The sequence below is a fragment of the Vulpes lagopus genome, chromosome 13, assembly GCF_018345385.1.
Source record: "Vulpes lagopus strain Blue_001 chromosome 13, ASM1834538v1, whole genome shotgun sequence".
Taxonomy (NCBI): domain Eukaryota; kingdom Metazoa; phylum Chordata; class Mammalia; order Carnivora; family Canidae; genus Vulpes; species Vulpes lagopus.
In genome coordinates this window covers 36654001-36678365 of record NC_054836.1, presented here as the reverse complement: position 1 = coordinate 36678365, position 24365 = coordinate 36654001, and the positions used below count along the sequence as shown (strand labels likewise).

Here is a 24365-nt window from a genome sequence, read left to right as displayed (position 1 = left end):
CCAGATAAAAATCTATCTAAAATTGGAAGAGGGCCCCCTGGGTGGCTCAGTCAGTTTAAGTGTCTGCCTTCGGCTTAGGTCATGATCTCAGGGTCCTGGGATTGAGCCCTAAGTCAGTCTCCTTGCTCAGTGGGGAGTCTGCTTCTCCCTTTCTTTCTATCTCTGACCCCTACTTGTGCTCTCTCTCAAATAAATAAATCTTTTTTTTTTTTTTTTTTTTTTTTAATTTTATTTATTTATGATAGTCATACAGAGAGAAAGAGAGAGAGGCAGAGACACAGGCAGAGGGAGAAGCAGGCTCCATGCGCCGGGAGCCTGATGTGGGATTCGATCCCGGGTCTCCAGGATTGCGCCCTGGGCCAAAGGCAGGCGCCAACCGCTGCGCCACCCAGGGATCCAAATAAATTGTTGAACAAAACTCAAATGGTGGCCCATGAGAGTCAAAATTGAAGGGGAACAAAATTGTGAGGGGAAAATGCCTTGTAGGTCTGAAAAATAGAAGTTTTTACCCTTTAAAAACTGTTATCTAAGAGAGTTTTCTTTAACGTGAAGGATAGTCATGCTACTGATTTGTTAAGCTAAATACTTAAGCATTTCTCTCCCCTTAATGGCTTTAGAGATGATTTTTTTTTTTTGTTAAAGATTTTTATTTATTTATTTCCAGAAAGAGAGAACACAAACAGGGGGAGCAGCAGGCAGATGGAGAGGGAAAAGCAGGCTCTCTGCTGGGTAAGGAGCTCAATGTAGGTCCTGGGATCATGATCTGAACCTAAGGCAGATGATCAACTGACTGAGCCACCCAAACAACCCGAAATGATCTCCTTAAAAAAAAAAAAAAAAAAATTTAGAGGCAAACCTTTAAAAGGTAAGACAGTAAAGTGAGATAGAATGAAAATAGCACTTTATTCAGTGCACAATGACAGTTTTTTTCAGTTCCATTCATAATTAAAGTAAAAAAAAAAACTTCTTGCTGAGTATTTCATATACTTTACTTAGAAAAAAAATATTGAATTTCAAATCCCCTAAAGTTATTATTGAAAGTTTATATCCCTTGTAAGTATATTACGTATACATATATACGTATATATTTGAACCACTCAAAGCAATTTTATACAAACCACTCAAGACAATTTTAAGAGCTGTTCTTTTCTGTATTTAGAATCGTCCTTTCAAATATTTAGAAGTTCCATAGGTGGTGGCTTTAAAGGAATTTTTCCCAGAGTAAATTTCTTGGATTGAAATTGATCTAGTTCTTCTGTTGTTAGTTGATCCTTCGGTGTGAATAATACATTATCTGTTATGGTGCTGCCATTTGAGGTTGGGAGAGAGGTGGATATGCTACTATTTCCAAAGGTGTCGTTGGATGACTTGGAAAAAGCAGTGTGAGAATGTGAGCCTAGATTACCAAAATTAGCCACAGAACTGCTACTTCCAAAGGCTGGGGCCCCTGGAGCTCCAACAGAGCCTGCTGCCATGGAAGCTGGAAATCCTGAAAATCCAGGTGACCCAAAACCAGATGCTGCAGGACTTTTAAAAGAAAACGAAGCAGCAGATGTGACTGAAGATTTCCCAAATCCAAACGTTGGAACAGAAGTAGTGATGGCAGAACTGGCAGAGGATGCAGCTCCAAATGCTGGAGTATTCCCAAATAAAGAAGGACTTCCAGAAGAGGCAGAGGAAAACCCAGAGCTTGGTTTAAAACTAAAATTCTGAGCACTAGTACTGCTGCTGTTATTTCCTGGAAAACCTACAAAAAAAAAAAAAAAAAAAAAAAAAAAAAAAGGAAAAGGAAAAAAATAAGCTACAATAGTCAGAAAATGTAGCCATATTAACCACCCCTCGGTTTTTTCTTATTTCTGCCACGTTTAAATGTGAGAGGCTTACTGAATGGAAGGAAAAGTGAAAATAAGAAGCTAGGACAAACCTACTAAACCTGTTGTTCTTTCTGCATACTGATCTCATTTGATTATCCTTACTGGATGGAGACAGCTTTCAGAAACCTCTGGGATTAGGAGGTGGACTTTCACTTTCTGCCTCAACCCCAAATAAATCAGCTACGTCAATTATCAAAGAAGTTGACTCTTTCCTTAGTTATATTCTTTTAAGCAAATGTAGAGTAGTCACTTCATCTCAGTTTCCTCCTGCATACACAAATAGAGTGATTCTCGAGGCCCTTCTAGCTTTCAACTAAGATGAATCTGATGAAATCCTACTCTAATAACTGACATCTTTAGTTTTTGGCTAAAATACTTCCTGAGTTGCCACTTTTATTTTCATACTTTTTATGACAGTACAAACTCCTCATTCCTAATTTGCCTTATTGGTCTCTGAGAACCACTATTTACCCCTGTAACCTAACTTAAACAATTTTTCTTTTAAACTAAAAAGAAAAAAAAGTGACATAGTATTGTCACTTGAGACAAAACTATGCTATTATACACAGTGAAAAGGAGGTCCTCAGTGGTGCTGCTACATAGTAGCTATGTAGCTACTATGTAGTCTTATAAACTTTTGAAAAACCATTTTCAAAATATACTTTGAAAGCCTGAGCCATGGGGTCTTTCAAAAATCATGTCGCCTGACCCCTATTTCACAGATGACTGATGAGCCAAATTCTTTGAAGCTACATCATGGAAGGTAGTAGAATCTGCAAGGATGATTTAAAATGCCACTTAAGGAGAGGGAGGAAGATGGCAGAGGAGTAGGAGACCTAGTTTGGTCTGGTCTCAGGAATTCAGCGAGATAGCTATCAAATCATTCTGAACACCTGTGAATTCAACTGGAGAAAAGAACTGTTGCAATTCTACAAATAAAAAAGCGACCACTTTCTGCAAGGTAGGAGGTGTGGAGAAGTAAATCCAAGGCACTATATCGGAAGATAAACTGCGGGAGGAGGGAGCCTCTGTAAGCCAGCCACCAGAAAGCCAGCTTTATCAATTTTGCAATATAGCTGGGGATCGCAAAATTGGAACTTTTAGAAGTCCGCCAGGGTGAAGGATGTCCCCGTCTGAAAGGCACTCAGGTGGTGAAGTGGGACAGAATCCTAAGTTGGGGTAGTGTGGTCAGGATCCCCAGGGTCACAGGAAGATACAGGCACAGGGGTGCCTGAGTGGGGCAGAGTTCCCAAGCACTGGAGTAGGGAAGCTGGCTGCAAATAGCGAGCTCAGGAGTGGGCTTTCTGCTCAGTGTTGCCATAAACTACGAACCAACCATGGCATGTTCAAGTGACTGCTCTTGCAGCAAGAGCCTAGCAAGGGGCAGACCTGTAGTGAGACTTTCCTTCCTCCTCACAGGGAGGAGCAGTGGGTATGTGCACTGCAGGAGTCAACAGGGTTTGGAGACTCAAAACAGTTGTGTGCCTGAGCAAAAAATGCTCAGTCACAGGCTGGGTGAGCACAGTGTGACAGAGACCAGGGAGATGGGAGTGACTGATTGCTTTTCCTTGAGGGTATACTGAGGAGTGGGGCCCTGAGCTTTTGGGTCAAAGTTAGAGATTGGGAGGCTGTCATTTTCATTTTCATCTTCTAAAGCAGTGTGGAAAGACTTCATGGAACAAAAGCCCCATAGAACAATCTGGAGCAGATTACGTAGGCTGGCCCCCAGGCAAGGGCTATGCAGTTCTGCCCAGGGCAAAGACATCTGAGAATCAATGCAACAGGCCCCTAACCCAGAATTTCACCAAGAATATCTGGCTAAGACCAAGTTTACGGATCACACAGAACTGAGAAACTCCAGCTCTAGGGGAAAACAGTATATAGAATTCATGGTATTTTCTCATGATTTTTCAGTCTAATTTTTTTCTTTTTCCTTTTCCAATTTCTTATTCCATCAACTCTTAAGTCTTTTTAAATTTTCATTTTTACAGTTACAACCTCTTCTTTCATTGTATTTAATTTTTTTACGTATATGTTTTTCTTTCTTTACAATTTTGGGATCTAGTTTTCTAACAAAGAGACTAAAACCTACTCGATATATTGTATTACTCTATTCTGTTCAGTTGTTTGATTATATATTTTCTCTTTTTTTAAAATTTTCTTTTCGGTTTCAGGTCTCTTCTAATTTGTGTATATTTCTCTGGGGTCGTTGTTGCTATTTTAGCATTTTGTTCTCTTATTCATCCATTCTATGGACAGAATGACAAGACAGAAAAACCTCAAAAAAGGGACAAGAGGCAGTACTGACTGCCAGGAACTTAATCGGTATGGATATAATAAGTAAGACATCAGAACTAGAGTTCAGAATAATGATTATAAAGATACTAGCTGGGCTTGAAAAAGGCACAGATGACACTAGAGAATCCCTTTCTGGAGAAATAAAAGAACTAAAATTTTACCCAGTTGAAATCAAAAAGGCTATTAATGAGATGTGTTAAAAAAATGGAGACTCTAATTGCTATGATAAATGAGGCAGAGGAGAGAATTACTGATATTGAAGACAAAGTGATGGAGAATAAAGAAGCTGAGAAAAAGAGACAACTACTGGATCATGAGGGGAGAATATGAGGGATAAGTGATATTACAAAGCAAAACAGTATTAAAATAATTGGGATCCCAGAAGAATAAAGAGAGAGGGAAGGTCAGAAGGTAAACTGGAGCAAATTATAGCTGAGAACTTCCCTAATCTGCAGGAAGGAAACAGGCATTTAAATTCAGGAGGCACAGAGAACTCTCCCTTAAAAATCAATAAAAATGGGTCAATTACCTTGAAATTTAATAGTGAAACCTGCAAATTTCAGAGACAAAGAGCAAATCCTGAAAACAACTGGGGACAAAATGTCCTTAACCTATAAAGGTAGAAACATTAGACTGGCAGCAGACCTATCCACAGACCTATCTACCTGGCAGGCCAGAAAGGACTGGCATGATATATTCAGGGTGCTAAATGGGAAAAATATGCAGCTGAGAATATTTTATCCAGCAAGGCTGTCATTCAGAATAGGAGGAGAGATAAAGAGCTTCCAGAACAAACAGAAATAAAAGAATTTGTGATTCCTAAACTAGTCCTGCAAAAAATATTAAAGGGGATCTTTTAAGCAAAGAGAGAGCCCCAAAATAACAAAGACCAGAAAGGTAAAGAGACAATATATGGAAGCAGTGACTTTATAGGTAACATAATGACATTAAATTCATATTTTTCAATAGTTACTCTGAATGTAAATGGGCTAAATGCTCCAATTAGAAGACACAGGGTATCAGACTGGTTATAAAAACAAGACCCATCCATATGCTTTCTGTAAGAGGCTCATTTTAGACCTAATGACACCTTGAGATTGAGAGTGAGGGGGTGGAAAACTATTTATTATTCTAATGGACATCAAAAGAAAACTGGGGAAGCAATCCTTATTTCAGACAAATTAGAATATAAACTGAAGACTGTAATAAGAGATGAGGAAGGACACTATCTCATAATTAAGGGTCTATCCAACAAGAAGATTTAAAAATTGTAAATATTTATGACTGTAACAGGGGAGTACCTATTTACATATAAACCAATTAATAACAAAATTAAAGAAACACATTGACAATAATGTAATAATAGTAGAGGACTTTAACGCCCCACTCACAGAAATGGACAGATCACCTAAGCAGAAGATCAACACGGAAACAAGGGCTTTGAATGACACACTGGACCAGATGGACTTCGCAGATATATTAAGAGCATTTTATCCTAAAGCAAAAGAATACACATTCTTCTCAAGTGCACATGGAACATTCTCCAGAACAGATCACATCATGGGTCACAAATCAGGTCTCAACTGATACCAAAAGACTGAGATCATTCCCTACATATTTTCAGACCACAATACTTTAAAACTGGAAATCAATCAAAAGAGGAAATTTGGAAAGAACTCAAATACATGGAGGTTAAAGAGCATTCTACTAAAGAATGAATGAGTCAACCAGGAAATTAAAGAAGAATTAACAAAATTCATGGAAACAAATGAAAATGAAAACACAACTGCTCAGAGCCTTTGGGATGCAGAAAAGGTGGTCCTAAAAGGGAAGTACATGGCAATACAAGTCTTCTCAAGAAACAAGAAAGGTCTCAAATATACAACCTAATCTTACACCTAAGTGAGCTGGAAAAAGAACAGCAAATAAAGCCTAAAGAAGAGAATTAATAAATCCTGAAGCAGAAATCAATGAAACAGAAACCAAAAGAACAGTAGAACAGATCAATGAAACTGGAATCTAGTTCTTTGAAAGAATAAGATGGATAAGCCTCTGGCCAGACTTATCAAAAAAAAAAGGAGAGAGAGAGAGAGAAAGAAAAAGAGAGAGAAGAGCCAAATAAATAAAATCATGAGCTAAAGAGGAGAGATCACAACCAACATCAAAGAAATACAATTATAAGAACATATTATATGAGCCAACTATACGCCAAAAATCTGGCAATCTGGAAGAAATGAATATATTCCTAGAAACACATAAACTACCAAAACTGAAACAAGAATAGAAAACCTGAACAGAGCCATAACCAGCAAGGAAATTGAAGCAGTAATAAAAAAATCTCCCAACAAGAGTCTAGTTCCAGATGGCTTCCCAGGGGAATTTAAACAAACATTTATTTATTTAAAAAAAAATTTTTTTTTAAATTTATTTATGATAGTCACAGAGAGAGAGAGAGAGAGAGAGAGAGAGGCAGAGACACAGGCAGAGGGAGAAGCAGGCTCCATGCACCGGGAGCCCGACGTGGGATTCGATCCCGGGTCTCCAGGATCGCGCCCTGGACCAAAGGCAGGCGCCAAACCGCTGCGCCATCAGGGATCCCCCTATTTTAGATTCTTAATAAGAATATACTACAGGTGATGTTATAGGCTTCATATTATTTCATCATCTCAAGAGCCACATAGGGTCAGATGTGTGGGTAAGTCAATCGGAGAAGGACAAACAGTGTATGTTCTCATTCATTTGGGGAATATGAATAATAGTGAAAGGGAATATAAAGGAAGGGAAAAGAAATGTTGGGAAATATCAGGAAGGGAGACAGAACATAAAGACTCCTAACTCGGGGAAACGAACTAGGGGTGGTGGAAGGGGAGGAGGGCGGGTGTTGGAGGGGAATGGGTGACGGGCACTGAGGTGGACACTTGACGGGATGAGCACTGGGTGTTTTTCTGTATGTTGGTAAATTGAACACCAATAAAAATTAATTAAAAAAAAATACCATCAACTTTTCTTCACAGAGCTAGAACAAATAATCCTAAAATGTGTATGGAACTAGAGAAGACCCTGAAGGAATGTTGGAAAAGAAAACCAAAGCTGGTGACATCATATCCTGGACTTCAAGCTCTATTACAACACCGTAATCATCAAGACAGTATGGTACTGGCACACAGAAACATACATAGATCAATGGAATAGAAGAGAGAAAACTAAGAAATGGACACTCAAATCTATGGTCATCTAATCTTTGACAAAGCAGAAAGGAATATCCAATGGAAAAAAAGACAGTCTCTTCAACAAATGGTGTAGGGAAACTTGGACAGCCACATGGAGAAGAAAAAAACTGGACCACTTTCATAAGTCATACACAAAAATAAAATAAAAATGCATTAAAGATTAAATGTGATATAGGAATTCATCAAAGTCCTAGGAATCCATCAAAATCCAACCTCTTTGACCTCGGCCACAACAACTTCTTGCTAGACAAGTCTCCAAAGGCAAGAGAATCAAAGGCAAAAATGAACTACTGGGACTTCACTAAGATAAAAAAAAGTTTTGCAGGGCACCTGCGTGGCTCAGTGGTTGAGCATTTGACTTTGGCTCAGGTGGTGATCCTAGGGGCCTGGGGTCGAATCCCTGTAACAGGCTCCCTGTGGGTCCGGGTAGCCTGCTTCTCCCTCTGCCTATGTCTCTGCCCCTCTCTCTATATCTTTCATGAATAAATAAGTAAAATTAAAAAAAAAAAAAAAGTTAAAAAAGTATGCACAGCAAACGAAATAGCTGACAAAACCAAAACACAACTGAGAGAATGAGAGAAGATATTTGCATACGTCTTATCAGATAAAGGGTTAGTATCCAAGATCTATAAAAAACTTTCCAAATTTAGCACCCAAAGAACAAATAATCCAATCAAGAAATGGGCAGAAGACATGAAAAGACATTTCTCCAAAGAAGACATACAAATGGCCAACAGACACATGAAAAAATGCTAAACATCACTCAGCATCAGAGAAATACAAATCAAAACCACAATGAGATACCACCTCACGCCAGTCAGAATGGCTAAAATGAATAAGTCAGGAAATGATAGATGTTGGCCAGGATGCAGAGAAGAGGAACCCTCTTACAATGTTGGTGGGGAATGCAAACTGGTACAGCCACTCTGGAAAACAGTATGGAGGTTCCTCAAAAAATTGAAAACAGAGCTACTCTACAACCCAGCAATTGCGCTACTAGGTATTTACCCCAAAGATATAAATGTAGTGATCTGAAGGGGCACCTGCACCCCAATGTTTATAGCAGCAATGTCCACAATAGCCAAACTATGGAGAGAGCTCAGACATCCACGAATAGAATAATAGATAGAAGATGTGGTATATATACATATACAATGGAATACTGAAATCTTGCCATTTGCAACAACATGGATGGAACTAGAAAGTATTATGCTAAGTGAAATTAGTCAATAAGAGAAAGACAATTACATGATCTCACTCATATGTGGGATTTAAGAAACCAAACAGAGGATCATAGGAGAAGAGAGGGGAAAAATAAAACAAGACAAAATCAGAGAGGGAGACAAATCATAAGAGACTCTTATTCACAGGAAACAAACTGAAGGCTGCTAGAGGGGAAGCGAGGATGGGGTAACTAAGGAGGGCATGTGATGTTATGAGTACTGGATGTTATACAAAGACTGATGAATCACTGAACTCTACTTCTGAAACTAATAAAACACTGTATGTTAATTAAATGAATTTAAATTTTAAAAATAAATAAAATTATAAAATAAAATGCCACTCAACCTTCATACTTTATGTTTATTATCTAAAACTTGAAAATCCTATGTTTCTAAAATTAATGAAATCTTGCATTACTTTATCATTTACCTGGTGATCCAAATGTTACTGCTTGTGTACTGCTGAATCCAAATGCAGGTGCTGCTTGATTTATTCCATCCTTTAGATCTGAGAGCTATCAAAAAAAAAAAAAAAAAAGTGGGCAAATAATAAAGTAATTGATGAGTAGTTCTCAGTTACCTTTTCTATACACTTTACAGACAAATTCAATTTTAAAAATGTACACTTAAAAATATGTTTAACATAGAAAAGTGCTCACAATATGAATACGCACAGAAAAAATGGACAAATCTCAATGAAGTAAGAGCAACTGGCTGATGAATTATGGGTGATTTTATTTATGCTTCTAAAATATTTTCTAAATTTCTTCAATGAGTATATCTTAAAATCAGAAAAAAAATTTAACACTTTTTTCTTTCTTTTTTTTTTTTTTTAAAGATTTTATTTATTTATTCATGAGATACATACAGAGAGAGATAGAGAGAGGCAGAGACACAGGCAGAGGGAGAAGCTGACTCCATGCAGGGAACCTGACGCAGGACTTGATCCTGGGTCTCCAGGATCATGCTCTGGGCTGAAGGTGGCGCTAAACCGCTGAGCCACTCAGGCTGCCCACTGTAATACATTTCAATGTCTATAGGCTGATTACCAAGAAATCTAGAATTCAGGTAAAGGGCCTTTAGAGGCTACCCACTCTGCTTAGTCTAATACTTGAACTGAAGCTGATTCACAATTACATTATTAAAAGCTTACTATTAAAATTAAACATTTCCTATTTCCTGAGAATACTTTCTGTTTTTGCTATTTTCTACTCTAGAAATGTTTTTCATCTCTGCATACTGAAATCTTAATCTCCCTTTCAAGGAACTTTTCCTTTACTCCTTATCTCCAAGAATCTTTTCCTAATCAACTCAAATATGATTTCTCTCATTTGGAAGCCTTAAAAGCATTTTTCAAAAATCAAGTTCATTGAGGCATAGTTTATATGCAATAAAATGCATCCATCATATATATATAAAATTTATATATATATTATTTAAAAAACATATATATATAAATTTTGATGAGTTTTGACAAACTTATAGCCACCGCCACAATCAAGATTTAAAATACTTCTATCACCCCCTAAAAACTCCCTTGTGTTCTTTTTCAGTCAAAACTCTCCCAATCCCTGGGCATAGGGAACCACTCATCCTTTTCTGTCACTATAGATGAGGATTATTTTCTTTTTTTTCCTAAAGATTTTAAAAATTTATTTATTGGAGAGAGAGAAAGAGACTAAGTGGGAGGGAGAAAGAATTTGAAGCCGACTCTGCATTGAGGGTAGAGTTGCTTCTCAATCTCAGGGCTCCTGAGATCATGACTTGGGCCGAAATCAAGAGTCGGATGCTTAACTGACTGAGCTACCCAGGCACCCTGATGAGGTTTCTCTTTAGTTTTCTCTTCCTCAGTGTAATATTCATTGATGGGTATATAGATAAACATATTATACACAAACACTGAATTAAAAGAACAAAGAATGAACTATTGATATATGCTAAACCCACTGTAGGTGGACTAAAATAAGATCCTCACCTATGGAGGGTCCCCTAGAAAGCTGGCAAAGAGCAAAGAACTTGTTGACTCAGTTACCCCTTCTACATTAGCAGTAAGGATGCTGGGCCACCTCTCACATGGGGAGAGAATACTTCCAAGAAGTCCTACTAAATTTAAATGGGATTATAACAACTAAATGGTGAAGAAATTAGCTTCCCCAAGAGTCTGTCTAGAAAGTACATACTTAAGGCGTGGAATGCTGGAACGGTCACCCAGTCATTTACTAAGTTAGGCAGCTACAGCTCTCATAGCCTTTTCAGAAAGCAGAAACATAAATCGCCTGGGAAACTGTAAATTTATCTTATTTCAAAATAAGGTTCTTAAGAAATTTTTATGGGAATAGAAACATCATAATTTTATTGACAGAGATAATACAGTCAGAGATAATATCTTTGGAAACAGGTAGTTATATATCTACTAACAGTATTTCTGTATAAGTCAGGGAACATATGGTGAGTGTTTTCCAGTCATAAAAGTATACATTAGTCTAAACTTATATTCAGATCATTTTTCATAGCAATTTCTTTGTAAATGTTGATAATCTGGTATTCTTGAATTTATGGGATATTTTCAAAACTAGACCACCAAAGTAAAAAACTTTACCCTAAAAATCATTTTAGGAAAGCAAAGTTATCTGAGCTTTTCTAACGAACAGAGAGAAAGCAATTCTAGGGCTGTGACTTTAAATGATGATAGTCTTGAGAATGTGTGTATCATAATTCTTGACAAAGAATTTTAGCCTTGCTTTCCAAATCCAAAGTGAAATTCTCTGCAAAAAAAAGCAATAGATAAGATACTTCCCACAGAAAATTCTCCAATACTCACCAAAGCTATATTAGCTGATGTATTCAGACTTTTCAGTTCATTTATTCTGTTTCTCCATTGATTTACTAACTGTTGGAGGGAATTCAGCTGAAGAGAGAAGACAGAAAAATAACGAGTCAATATTGAGTGTTTAGAAGTTTGTTTCTCCAACTTTATGTCTTTATTTGCTCAAATCACAAAAAGTTGATGAAACATTTTTATGGCCCATAACTTATACATAATTTGCCCAAGATGTTCCAGCTGTAGTTCCCTCCCTGCTCTCCAACTCCTTGTGTCACCTGGTTCAGAACCTCAAGTATGTGAAAGCACAGAGTGTTTTATCTCGGTGGGAGGCAAACATGTATACTAGTTGAAATGCTTGATCATGACTGTAGAAAACACAAAAATACAGTTGATGTTATTTCCTTTAAGCACCAAACTTATTCAAGCCCAACTTTTTTATTTTTTGACATCTGATATGTGAGAATGTTAATCTGTATAAACAGACTGTGTCTTATTTCACTTTGTTTTTCTAGAATTCATCATGGAGTCTGTCTGCACTTAAGAGATCTTCCATAAATATCAAATGATGAAATGAAAGAGTCTGACTTCTAGGACTGATTGCTGGATAATTTGTAATAAAAATATGACATTCCTACTTGTATAGTCAAAATATATTATTACCATTTTAGATAACCAACCAATTTCAAAGAAATTAATTTAGAAAATAAAAATAGCCTTGTCTTGAGAAAAATTATAGACCTCATCCACTCTGCCAACATACAAGCAAGCCACTACAAACAGAGAAGACAGTAATTAACAGCTAATCTGGTATCAAGGTAGATGAATAGGAAACAAACTTACATAACTCTGTAAGTTATTGCTGGTTAAGAAGTTATGGTATTCAAGCCTCAACTCCTCTGGTGAAATGTCTGTAAAACCTGAAGTGAGGAATCAATTGGAATCTTTAAAATAAATGTCAATACTTTTAATAGTAAAGCTAGAAGTGCTAGACAAAATATGATGTTGATCATAAGAAAATTTTCATTATCATAAGGAAAAATTTCAAAGCCTATACTCTAATGTTTAATAAAGTATAAAATTAGAGTAAAATATGGTTGGATATTTGATCTTCAAAGGGAGAAATTTTCTAAAGATAAATGGAGTGGAAGGAATGACAAAGAAAAAGAGTTGACTACATATACATTCAAGCTTCTTGTTTAATAAATATTCTGTATGCCAGAAACTGTAATAACCAAAATTAAAAGACAAATGGTAAACTGAGAAAACTGTAACTGCAACATATATGACAGGAGAAGAGCTAATGTCAATGTATAAATAGCATTTACAATCAATAAGAAAAATAAGTTAATATGGGCAAAGATAATAAACATCCAACTCAAAAAAATTCAGAGAGCCAGCAAATAAATCAAATAAAAAAGGTGAATTTAAAAATCAACTAAAAATGGAGATAAAATGCTTTACTTAATGGCAAAAATTAAAAATGGATGGTATTTATCGTTATAAAGGGTGTGGTAAAATGGATACTCTCCTAAATTGCCTTTAAGGAATCAAAAAGGTACTTTTCTGGAGGAAAATTGTCATTAAGTGTCAGATGCCTAAAATATGTTCATACTTTCTGTCCTTAATAAAATTTCTAGGTTTAACCTCCAGAAATATAGACGTAAAAACAAAGAGTTTAATGTATGAAAATGTTCATTCTAGCATTTTTAGTAGTAGAGACAAACTGAAAACAAAGTATAATACAAAACTAGATTATGATCCTAATTATATGTATTTTATATATATGATTTTATATATATATATAGGAAATATGATTATACTTATTTTTGAAAGAAATACTCTAAAATGTTATCATTGTTTTCTCTGATCAGGTGATCTTTGTTTTATTTACATATTTCTGTGTTTTTCAAGTTTTCTATGGTAACAGCTGTAAATTTATAATTAGAAAAACTTTTTAAGAAAGGAAAAACAATGTTCAGGATATTTTCTACAGAGAATTACTTGTAACCCAGATATCATTAACTCTATGGACATCTACACCCCAGTGGGGTGTAAAGAAAAAGACTAAACTTTCAAATTAGAACTTTGGATTCCTCAACACTTTGTCTTTATACCATCTCGATTAACCGTTCAGGCCAAAAAACCTAGGAATCCTCCAACATTTCTCTTTCCTCACATCTAATTAGTCAGCATCCTGCTGGTTCTAACTCTAAAACAAAACACGGATTTGACCAATTCTGTCTCCACTGCTAGTAACTATAACCCAGTCAGTCACCAGCATTTGTCTCCTAACTCATCTCCTTGTCTCTATTTTGCTTCTTAGGTCCTACCACTCCCTACAGGCCGTTTCTTTTCATACAACAGCCTGAGTGAGTTTTTTCTAATCAGATCATATCCTTCTCCTGCTTACAGCTCCACATGGCTGCTCAGTACAATTAGGTCCAACATGACCTGGCTCCTGGCTGACTCCATGGTTTTACGTCCTAGGACTCTTTCCCTTGTTCAGTCTCCTCCAGGGTTTCAGGCCTCACTAATCCTTAAACCTGCCAACCTTATTCCTACAAGGGCCTATGCATTAGCTATTCCTTTTTTTTTAATTTTTAATTTTTATTTTTTTTTGTTTTAATTAATTTTTATTGGTGTTCAATTTACCAACATACAGAAAAACACCCAGTGCTCATCCCGTCAAGTGTCCACCTCAGTGCCCGTCACCCATTCCCCTCCAATACCCGCCCTCCTCCCCTTGCATTAGCTATTCCTATTGCCAGGAATGTTTTACCCAAATATTCCCAAAAGTGACACCTTCTTTTCACTTAGGACTCAACTTTAATATTGCCTCCTAAGAATGGAAAACCACTCTAACTAAAGGAATAATATCCCTCTAGTTACTTTTTCCTTCCTCCAGTTGTTCCTCATCTGAAATCACAGGATATGGAAAATTATGTGACTATGTTCTCAATTCTCTCAAGGGTGGTACAAAAGCAGTATCATTTTAGATGCATAGGAAAAGTTAATTCATTGTAATTGGTATCTAAGGACAGTAGTTCTCCAACTTTTTTTGGCCCAAGACCCATCTATATTCTTAAAAATTAAACAGTCCCAAAGAGCTTTTGTTTACATAGGTTATATACATCAATATTTGCCATATTTAAAATGATAAAGAAGAAATACAGACCATATGTATTAATTCACATAAAAATAAGAAACCAGGGGTGCCTTGGTGGTATAGTCAGTTGAACATCAACTCTTGGTTTCAGCTCAGCTTGTGAGCTCAGGGTTGTGGGATCGAGCTCCATGTCGGGCTCCGTGCTCAGCTTGTAGTCTACTTGAGATTCTCTGTCTCCCTCTCCCTCTGCCCTTCCCCCTGCATGTACTCTCTCTGATAAATAAATATATCTTAAAAAAAGAAACCAATTACATATCAACATAAATAGCCTATTTTTAAAGCAAAAAATAAACATTTAGTGAGATGAATAGCAATGTCTTATGTTTGTAATATTTTAAACATACCTTTATTTAAAAATATTTTATTGCTAAAAATCTTGACCCTCTTCTGAACTTTCAGTGGGTCATCGGCTTTTTGCTGACTGAGGGACTGTAAATTTTTTTAACACTTGACTTTAAGAGAAGATTGCTGGATTAAATCTGCTTCTACATTCAATCTGTTGCAATATATTGCCTGGTTGAAGTATATGAAGACAATCTGTTCTAACATAGATAAGTAGCTAGAAATAGAAGACTTTAATAGCTTTTTCAGATAATTGTGGATATTCTTCTTTGACATTACCCCAAAACTTGACAGGTTATAATTCCTTAAAAATTAGCTAGAATGCAAACTCGAACCATACTAATTAACTTTTTGTACTATTATATTAAATCCAGTGGTTTATCTTGCACTTAGAATGGATTTTCAACCATGCATAATTTTACAATATCATACACTGGTCATTTGGAAAATACTGGTTCACTGAGTCACCTAGAACTTCTAAAAGCTGACACGTGCCATCTTACAACATAAAAAACTCATATTTGTTAATATCACTATCCATCTCATCAGAAGAGACTTTAAATATTAAGAAGTCATTAAGCTTACAGTGGCAGAAAACAGTTTTCTATAATTCTAATTTTCACTAGAAAGTTCAAATTTTGTCACTGGCAATAGTCAGTTGTTTTCTTTGAAGTGATAGACTCACTTCATTAGTTTAAAAAAAAAATGTTGCCAAGTACCTTTCAAGTAAAAAAATATGAAAAAAGTGGCTAGTTCAGTTCACAATCCATATAACTTCAGTGCCTTCCCTAAAAATAACCATCATATGTGAGTTTGTGGCAGAAGCACTTTATGTGCACTTCTCATTTTGTTTTTAAAGATTTTATTTATTTATTCATGAGAGACAGAGAGGCAGAGACATAGGCAAAGGGAGAAGCAGGCTCCCTGTAGGGAGCCCCATGTGGGACTTGATCCTGGGACTCCAGGATCATGTCCTGAGCTGAAGGCAGACACTCAACCACTGAGCCACCCAGGCAATCCTGTGTCCTTCCCATTTTGTCACAAAGATTAAAAAGGTATGCACTCAAGAGTCAAGATTAATAAAACAAGTATTTTTACCTCTTCATCAAAAATTTTAAGTGAAAACGACATTAAAAAAATTTTTTAAATTTTTTTTTTTTAATTTTTTTATTTATTTATGATAGTCACAGAGAGAGAGAGAGAGAGGCAGAGACACAGGCGGAGGGAGAAGCAGGCTCCATGCACCGGGAGCCCGACGTGGGATTCGATCCCGGGTCTCCAGGATCGCGCCCTGGGCCAAAGGCAGGCGCCAAACCGCTGCGCCACCCAGGGATCCCGACATTAAAAAAATTTTTTATGGGAGTGCCTGGCTGGCATGATCCAAAAGAGCATGTGACTCTTGATTTGGGGTTATGAATTTGAACCCCATATTGGTTGTAGAGATTACTTAAATAAAACTTAAAAAAATTTTTTGTATTGACTATTATAGTCTGCTAGTACAGTGTGTTGCCTCTGCCTTGATTCATGCTAAAACACAAGTTTTACTCATGAATGCCTTTGTACCAACAGTGCAAATGTCATCAGAGTGACATTTATAATGCCTTAGTACTATTATGAAAATATGAATTTGTATAGTTTTTAAAAGGGTCTCAAGAATAGGGTTGCCAGGTTGAGCAAATAATAATACAGGATGCCCAGTGAAATTTGAATTTCAGATATACAACAAGTAACTTTTTAGTAGAAGTATGTCCCAAATATTATATGGAACATTCAAATACTAAAAACATTATTTTTTAGAGGAGCCTGGGAAGTTCAGTTGGTTAAGCATCCAAATCTTGGTTTCAGGTTCACAGGTTGTGGGATCAAGCCCTACGTTGGGTTTCCCACTCAGCGGGGAGTCTGTTCCCCTCATCCTCTTCCTCTGCCCCTCCTCCAGCTTATGCAGACTCTCTCTCAAATAAATAAATAAATCTTAAAAAAAAAGGAAAACGTTACTGAAAATTATTTATTTGTATTACTTATTTTTCTCCCTCTCTCAAGAACATAAGTTTTGTAAGGGAGGGACCTTGTCTGTCTTGCTCATCACTATATCCTTAGATCTTAGAAAAGGGCTTGACACAAAAATTCTGTATTTTCTTGAACTGAGTGAATAAATAATGACTGGTGTGACATCACTGCTCACAGGGAATGAACAGGTAGAGCTGAGAGAGGGCAGGGATCCCAAAGTTCTGAGGGACTGCAAGGGCTCTCATTTGTTAGGTACCTGCTGTTTACTCAATAGGGCAGAGGCCCAGGACCACCTAAAGTGGGATTAGAAAAGCGTGGCACTTTAGGTTTCAGTTCAGAAGGGGCTTAGGGACTAAGGACCAAAGAAAACGAGAAGGGAAAAGAGCATTCTAAAGAAATGCTATCTCTGTAGCCCAGCTAAATCTCTTTAGCTTCACACATTATCTCGAGGATAGGTCTCAACATGCTTTATGAAAAATAACTATCTTTGGAAGAAAATATAAAGAAAGGGAAAACAGAATCAGGTAGCCAAGGCCTTAATGGCAAGTAGGATGTGAATCTTCTATTCACTCCAGGTAGCTAAGAGGTTCTGAAGTTGTACCTACCTACAGGAAACCCAGAAAACAGAGATTCTTTGGGCGCTTACCGAATGGGAATTGTGGTGGGTACTGATTTCAGTATTTTCTCATGAGAACCAGGTATCTTAAAAGAATTGTATCTTCTAATCTCTATTTCTGAATTACGAAGTTCTGCCAGAATATTGGGATACTTTAAACAATGTCCAAACTCTCCTAACAGTGGCTAAGTTTGTGGTTAGTTTTTTTGGCATGATCTTGGTTTTAGAAAATAATAAGAGTTGTTAAGTGTATTTTAAAAACACAAAATTTCTCAATTACCTGAAATATTAGGTTTCTTTTTCATTGGTGAATAAACAGAAAACATCCACTGCCCTGATGATTCCCAAATTTCCATATCTTTTATAATTCCTTCCCTGGGGAAAAAAAAAAAGAGCAAAGGATCTTTTTTATCTGCTTGTTAAAATTTATTGTTTATAAAGTTTATTTGAGAGAGAGTGAGAGAGAAAGCACAAACAAGGAGGGGCAGTGGGAGAGGGAGGAGCTGACTCCCCACTGAGCAGGGAGGTAGCCTGTGGGGCTTGATCCCAAGACTCTGGGTGAAGCCACCCAGGTGCCTCCCCCAACCCTTTTTATTAAAAGATTTTATTTATTTTTATAGAGAAAGAGAGAGAGAGGGAGGGAGGGAGGGAGGGGGAGAGAGAGAGAGAGAGAGAGAGAGAGAGAGAGAGAGAAAGAGAGTGCACATGCAAGGGGGGGGAGGGCAGAGGGTGCAGCAGACTCCTCCCTGACACAGGGCTCAATCTCTGACCCTGAGCTCATGGCCTGAGATAAAATCAAGGGCTGGATGCTTAACCGACTAAGCCACCAAGATGCTTCTAGATTTTTCCACTGTATTTTCTGAAGAGTATTCTTTAAAGCAGAATTTATGGAATAAGAACTCTATTTCATGATTTTAAATATTATAATATCAAGAGTTCATAGTTTCAGTTTTCCAGTAAACTAAACCATTAACCAATACATTTAGTCAGTGAGAACTATTAAACTATACATATTTTAAAGAACTATAATATAATAAAATATACAATACTAACTCCAATCTTTCTTTGTTCATTACCATAAACATCAATGATAATTTAACTGGAAAAAGACAGAAAGCACCATAAAATATAGAACCAAAAAATTTTTAAAGTGGGTAGGACTTCAGAGATCATTTTGTCCAATTCTCACTTTTGCAAAAGGGGAAAACAGATCCATGTTCATAGAGCTAATTTATTGGCAAAGCTGTGGTTAGATCTGACTCTAAATTAAATGTTCCCCTCCCCCATCCAGAATGCTACAATTAATAAAACGATAGTTACCACAGAGGTACTGGATTAAAATCAGGATTTTTATAACATCTAATACAGGAAGGAGGGCTTTGTTTGCTCTTTGACCTTTACAAAAAATCAACTGTATATGGTACATGGCTCAAAATGTTTACCATTCATTCTAATTTATTAAGGGAAATAAAAGCCTAACAACTACATTTAAGTTCCGTCCCAGGAGCCAAGACAACAGTTACAGAGAGAGAGAGCCAGGGACTATTTTGGCACCAGTCATACCTTCTACCATTATTAAAAAATGGTAAGAGGGAGATCCCTGGGTGGCTCAGCGGTTTGGTGCCTGCCTTTGGCCCAGGGCGTGATCCTGGGGCCCCAGGATCGAGTCCCGCCTCAGGCTCTCTGCATGGAGCCTGCTTCTCCCTCTGCCTGTGTCTCTCTCTCTCTCATGAATAAATAATAAAATAACATCTAAAAAAAAAAAGATAAGGAATCTGTGCCACAGTAATGAAGGAAATCAAATGAAACCTTTTTCAAGAAAGTAGTTGAAGTTTTAGGATGAAAAATACCAGATACTGTAAGTGATCACCAAGAGAACAAATTGCTTTAAATTACCTATATTTTGTAAAGAACTAATTATTTACAATAAACTTAAGTAGAACTACCTTAAAAGATATGCAGAGTGTTGATAGTGTTATCAATATTGATAGTGTTAAAAAAAATACTGATAGTGTTATCAATAGAAAAATGGAAAAAGCATAATTAGCCCTGAGAAGTCAATGTGCTGGTTTGGAAGGGTGACATATTTTTAAGTGAAATGAAGTGTACTGGGATCCCTGGGTGGCGCAGCGGTTTGGCGCCTGCCTTTGGCCCAGGGCGCTATCCCGGAGACCCAGGATCGAATCCCACATCAGGCTCCCGGTGCATGGAGCCTGCTTCCCCCTCTGCCTATGTCTCTGCCTCTCTCTCTCTCTCTCTCTCTCTCTGTGACTATCATAAATAAATAAAAATTAAAAAAAAAATTAAAAAAAAAAAAAGAAATGAAGTGTACTATGACATATGCAAAACAATGGTTCTCTCTGAGTGATAGGATCATGGGTACTTTCTCTTGTCTTTGCTTATTCTGATTTTTTAATAATGTATTACTTTTCTTAAAGAAAATATAGAAGGTATTTTTGAAAAAAAAAAAAGCAAATGGGTAGTAATTTTTTCTGAAGACTTTCACTTACAGAAGTTTCTTTTCATCTTTCTGCCCATCAGAACTGGGTGAAGCAAATGGGTTCTGGGACAATCCAAACCCCCTGTTCCTGCTAGTTGAAGCTCCAGAATCGAAGGAACCAAAAGATGGCTTTTCTTGATCTCTGCTGCCCCCCCATGGTGTTGATTTGGAGAAGCTGGATGGCTGAATAACGCTGGAATATCTTTGGCTGGTGGTATTCCATCCACGTCTGTTACTACCTGAAAATAAACAATAAAATAATTTTATTGGCAACTCCTCTTTTAAGTCTCAAAAATTTTCATTATATTGTCTTATTATGTGCAGACATGATGCCAAGATTCAACAAGCACCATACTTCCACTCATTTTAAATCACAAAACTCTTCATTTTTGATTTATATAGTTACTTGTAACCAGCAAATCAAGTAATGGTCTAATGGCATTTTTTGTTTAACAAGATTGAGAGAACTGTAAACCCAATGAAAAATAATGATATATTACTAAGTTCAGTGATATAAGTTTATTAAGTAAACAACTGCTTGATAGTGGGTTTAGGATGTAACCTAAGTCATAAGCTCCTTGAGGATAAAAAGCTGTCTTTACCATTCTTTGCTTTCCTACTAGGCCCTATATAGCAGTAAAGGCTGAAAAATGGACAATGTATTAAAGAGTTGTTGGACATAAAAAATTAGATTCCACCCTCTGTCCTTGAATAGATGCTTAAATCTATTTGATTCAATCTTCTCAGGGAAAACACCTACCCACCTATCTTTCATAGAGAGATTGCAATTTACACATGAATAAAATGCACTCAGTTCTTCTATTATGAGCAGATTCTAATATTTCATAATTATCACAATGAGCCAACAGGACTCTCTCCTATTTTAAAAAATCTTATCACTTAAACTACCTCATTTACTCATCACTCCCTAGTTGGGACCAAGATAATTTGCCTTGTTTCTGACTAAATTAGGAGACACTCCATGAGATTATATTAAGAACTAGAATGATGGGAGATATACTCCTTCATGAAAGTTCATCTCCCAACTCTACAACTACCTAACAAAAAAACAGATCCCTCATGTGAGGGTCAATGGTATTTTATTTTTCTTAAGTTCCAAATCCTTTGAAGAAATTCATTCTTTGGTAGATAGCTTTTTCTTCACTGATTAATTATAGAACATTCGTTTCTGGGAGATAAATACTGTTTACTTGATGAGTTTTTATCTATGCTTTCTTCATCCATCAATCCCATTCAATATTTATTTTCTAATTACTACGTCTAGAGTGAGTCTCTACAGAATGCCAAGTATTAAGCAGCCTTTTTCCAGGAAATACACGCACAATGATCAGACCCCAAGTCCTAAAAAAAAAAAAAAAAAAAAATTGGTTTGGAATATTTCACGAGATGAATTGTGGGTGATGCAAAAACAACTGTCTTTCAAGAAGAGGCATCGGAGGTGAAATCACACTGCAACATAGATTATGGGTCAGATGGACAATCCTGAAAGAGGGAAGGGAAGAGAGTGGGGTCAGCATCTTGTGACAACTTTAAGGACTTAAGCTTCGATCCTAAACAAAGAAAAACCTGACTGTTCATCTGACCTTTAAAACTTTGTGTTAAAAATAAATAAATAAATAAACAAATAAAACCTTGTGTTGGTTTCATTTCTGGTTCCTCCTCTCCTTGAACACAATCCTTCCACATCATGCACAACCGGCTTAAATACTCCAAAACCCTGACGATGACTCAGACCCAGGAAGTGGGTCCACATGGTCCTCCAACACCCCCTTCCCTCACAGCCCAGAGTTCTTAACTGGGGCAACACACTCTTCCGATTTTACCTTCAATGTTACGAGCACGTACATTCGCCAGAGCAAGAGCTTTGTAGCTGACATCACACGTTCAAAGGAGTCTGCGACTTCCCCAAAGCCAAGAATCCAGACTTTGGCCCCCAGCTGCGAGCCTCTCTCTCTCGGGAACAGTTTCGTAAAAATTACACTTAGAGTGTCAAGGGTGAAGAAAAAAAACGACAAGCACCCAGAAGGCGGGGTTTGGGTAAAGCAAGGCGGCGTCTGGGTCGACCTAGACCAGTTCTCCGGACCTTTACCACCCACAGACAAGGCAGTTACGACACGTACTTCCAACTTAGAAACTCATGGTTTCGCATTAGTACCAAAGGCCAAGACTGTCTTCATCCCCACGGCAGAAATCAGCGGGACGCCCACACAGCGGGTAGCGGCGCCGGGGAGAGCCTGCGCCGGGCCCGGGGGGCGGGGCCGAAGGCCGGACGACGCGGGCACGTCAGCGTCACTCGACTGCTGCGCCGCCGCCGCGCTGTGCCGAGCGGCGGGCCCCACGCCGGACGCCCGTTCTCCGCCCGACGGCCCTGGCGCCAGGCCTTCCCCTGCTCCGCTAGCGGCGGCCGATGGAGGAGAACGTCACCTGAGGGCTGTTGCTGCCGTCCTCCGCCCGCACCCCCGGCGCCGGGATGTTCGTTCCAGCACCGGTCTCCAAAGCGGCACCGGCCTTGAAGGAAGAACTGACAAATGGTCATTGCGACGGCGTCGCCCACGGAACGGTCTTCTGTCAGCACCCTGAGCGGACGGAGAGCCCGAAGCAACCGAAGGTCCCGCCCCGCTGCCGTGACGTCATCTTCTCGCGCCCTTTCGTCTCTCTTGTCCGGCCCCGGGATGAGAGGCGTGGATTTTGTCCAATAGGATTTGAGAAGAGCGGGGCGGCCCTTGCCCTCCGGGTCGAGCTTGGGGAAGCAGAAGGCTCCGGGAGTTAACGTGGTTGCGGATCGTGCCGGCGGCTTGAGGGTGCGAAATGATAGGGAAGCGAGTTAAGGGAACTGCGGTCTTCAGCGGGGACCTGGAGGGGCGGGACAGCTGTGGCTTGAGAGGCCGAGTTGTGCATTTCGTTTGCACCGTTGAGAAAGCAGAGATCTGCGCAGCCATTCATCAGGCGGGAAACAGGAAACACCGGGTAGAGGGCAAACGGAAAACTGTTTCCTTTAAGGACAGACCGCAACTGGAAAGTATCCTCACAGCCCCACCTCTGGATGAACACTGCACTTCTTACGCTCTTAGAAAGCCAGTTCTTTAAGGGTCGGGTGCGCGCTGCTGTTTGAAATTGTATCAAAGAGAATGAAACATTCTCACTCTCGGCCGGAGGAACGAAGTCACTTGGACACCGGGAAGCAGCTTCGACTTGTGCCCAGGTGCAGAGCTTCCGATCAGGCGTTCCTGAAGGGAGCATTCCTTATTTTTCTTTAATTGGTAGTTTCCGAGGAAACACGGTCCTACCTCCACTTCTCAGTCCAGATCCGATGTTGATGCCTTCACCCACGGCTCAGCTTTGCTTTGAGCTTATCATTTTACCTAAGCTCCACCCTGCCCACAAGTCTTCGTTGTCTTTTTTTTTTTTTTTCCCTTTGTACGGTGAGACACCCTACGGGTTCTTCTGGTTCGCGGTCTCTGTGGTTTCCCGGAGGCAACAAATAGGACTTTGGTGGATCACCGGTTTGTTCCCGCTGGTTTAGGATGATTGGTCATTGTTCTTGCTCACACCTTCGGATTTTGGATACAGTGGGATCCACAGGAGCTACTGGGAATAACTGCTAAAATGTAAAGTTCTTATTTAAGTAATCTCTAAACCCCGGGTGGGGCTGGAACTCCCCATCCTGAGATCCAGTTGCATGCCCTTCTGACTGAGCCATCCAAAGCGCCCTGACCTAGTTTATTAAAAAACGAAAACAGCCACGTGGGGCACCTGGCTGGCTCAGGCAGTAGAGCATGCAACTCTTGATCTCAGGGTGGTGAGTTCAGGACCCACGCTGGGTGTAGAACTTACTTAAGAAATTAAAAAAAAAAAATTCGCTTACTTTGAAACTTACTGAACATTTACAAATGCAGTATAAGAGACTATAATGCAGACTTGATGCTCCATCACCCAAATACTTTTATTTCCTACGTAACCACAGTACAATCCCCCAAATCAGGACGTTTGTATTGATACATTACTACTATCTGATCCTTGGATTGTCTTGCTTTGCCAAATGTCCCAGTGTCTTTAAAGAAAAGGATCCAGTTTAGACTTATTGTTGCCTTACTCATACTTTTATTTAGCCTTACTCATATTTCTTTCTTTAGTCTCCTTCATTCTGGAACATTTCCTCAGTCTTTCCATGACACTCAAGACATTAACACTATTAAAGATCACAGCTGGGCAGCCCTGGTGGCGCAGCGGTTTGGCACCGCCTGCAGCCTGGGGTGTGATCCTG

General features: G+C 38.4%; 1 protein-coding gene across 4 annotated transcripts; it reads right to left on the bottom strand.

The window, feature by feature from the left end:
- Nucleotides 1–884: 884 nt before the first annotated feature.
- NUP42 (nucleoporin 42) lies at nucleotides 885–22690 on the bottom strand. Of its 4 annotated transcripts, none has more exons than XM_041727960.1 (7): nucleotides 22526–22690; nucleotides 20091–20319; nucleotides 17861–17955; nucleotides 12290–12366; nucleotides 11447–11533; nucleotides 9056–9140; nucleotides 885–1747 (listed from the first exon to the last, which is right to left on the bottom strand). In XM_041727960.1, the coding sequence occupies exons 1-7, from the start codon at nucleotides 22635–22637 to the stop codon at nucleotides 1170–1172; spliced, it is 1263 nt and encodes a 420-aa protein (XP_041583894.1). In that variant the 5' UTR covers nucleotides 22638–22690; the 3' UTR covers nucleotides 885–1169. The 4 variants fall into 4 exon arrangements, with proteins under 4 accessions (XP_041583894.1, XP_041583896.1, XP_041583897.1 ...); XM_041727962.1 differs by having other exon boundaries at nucleotides 21947–22533; XM_041727963.1 differs by having other exon boundaries at nucleotides 22222–22533.
- Between the last annotated feature and the right edge of the window lie 1675 nt (nucleotides 22691–24365).

What these genes read in the sequence shown, in the direction of transcription:
- NUP42 (XM_041727960.1), bottom strand. Translation starts at nt 22,637, where the DNA reads ATGACCATTTGTCAGTTCTTCCTTCAAGGCCGGTGCCGCTTTGGAGAC. An exon ending in AAAGATGAAAAGAAACTTCT is followed by an intron (nt 17,956 to 20,090) that starts GTAAGTGAAAGT and finishes TTTTTTCCCCAG; the next exon opens with GGAAGGAATTATAAAAGATA. An exon ending in CATCAGCTAATATAGCTTTG is followed by an intron (nt 9,141 to 11,446) that starts GTGAGTATTGGA and finishes TTTTTTTGATAG; the next exon opens with CTCTCAGATCTAAAGGATGG.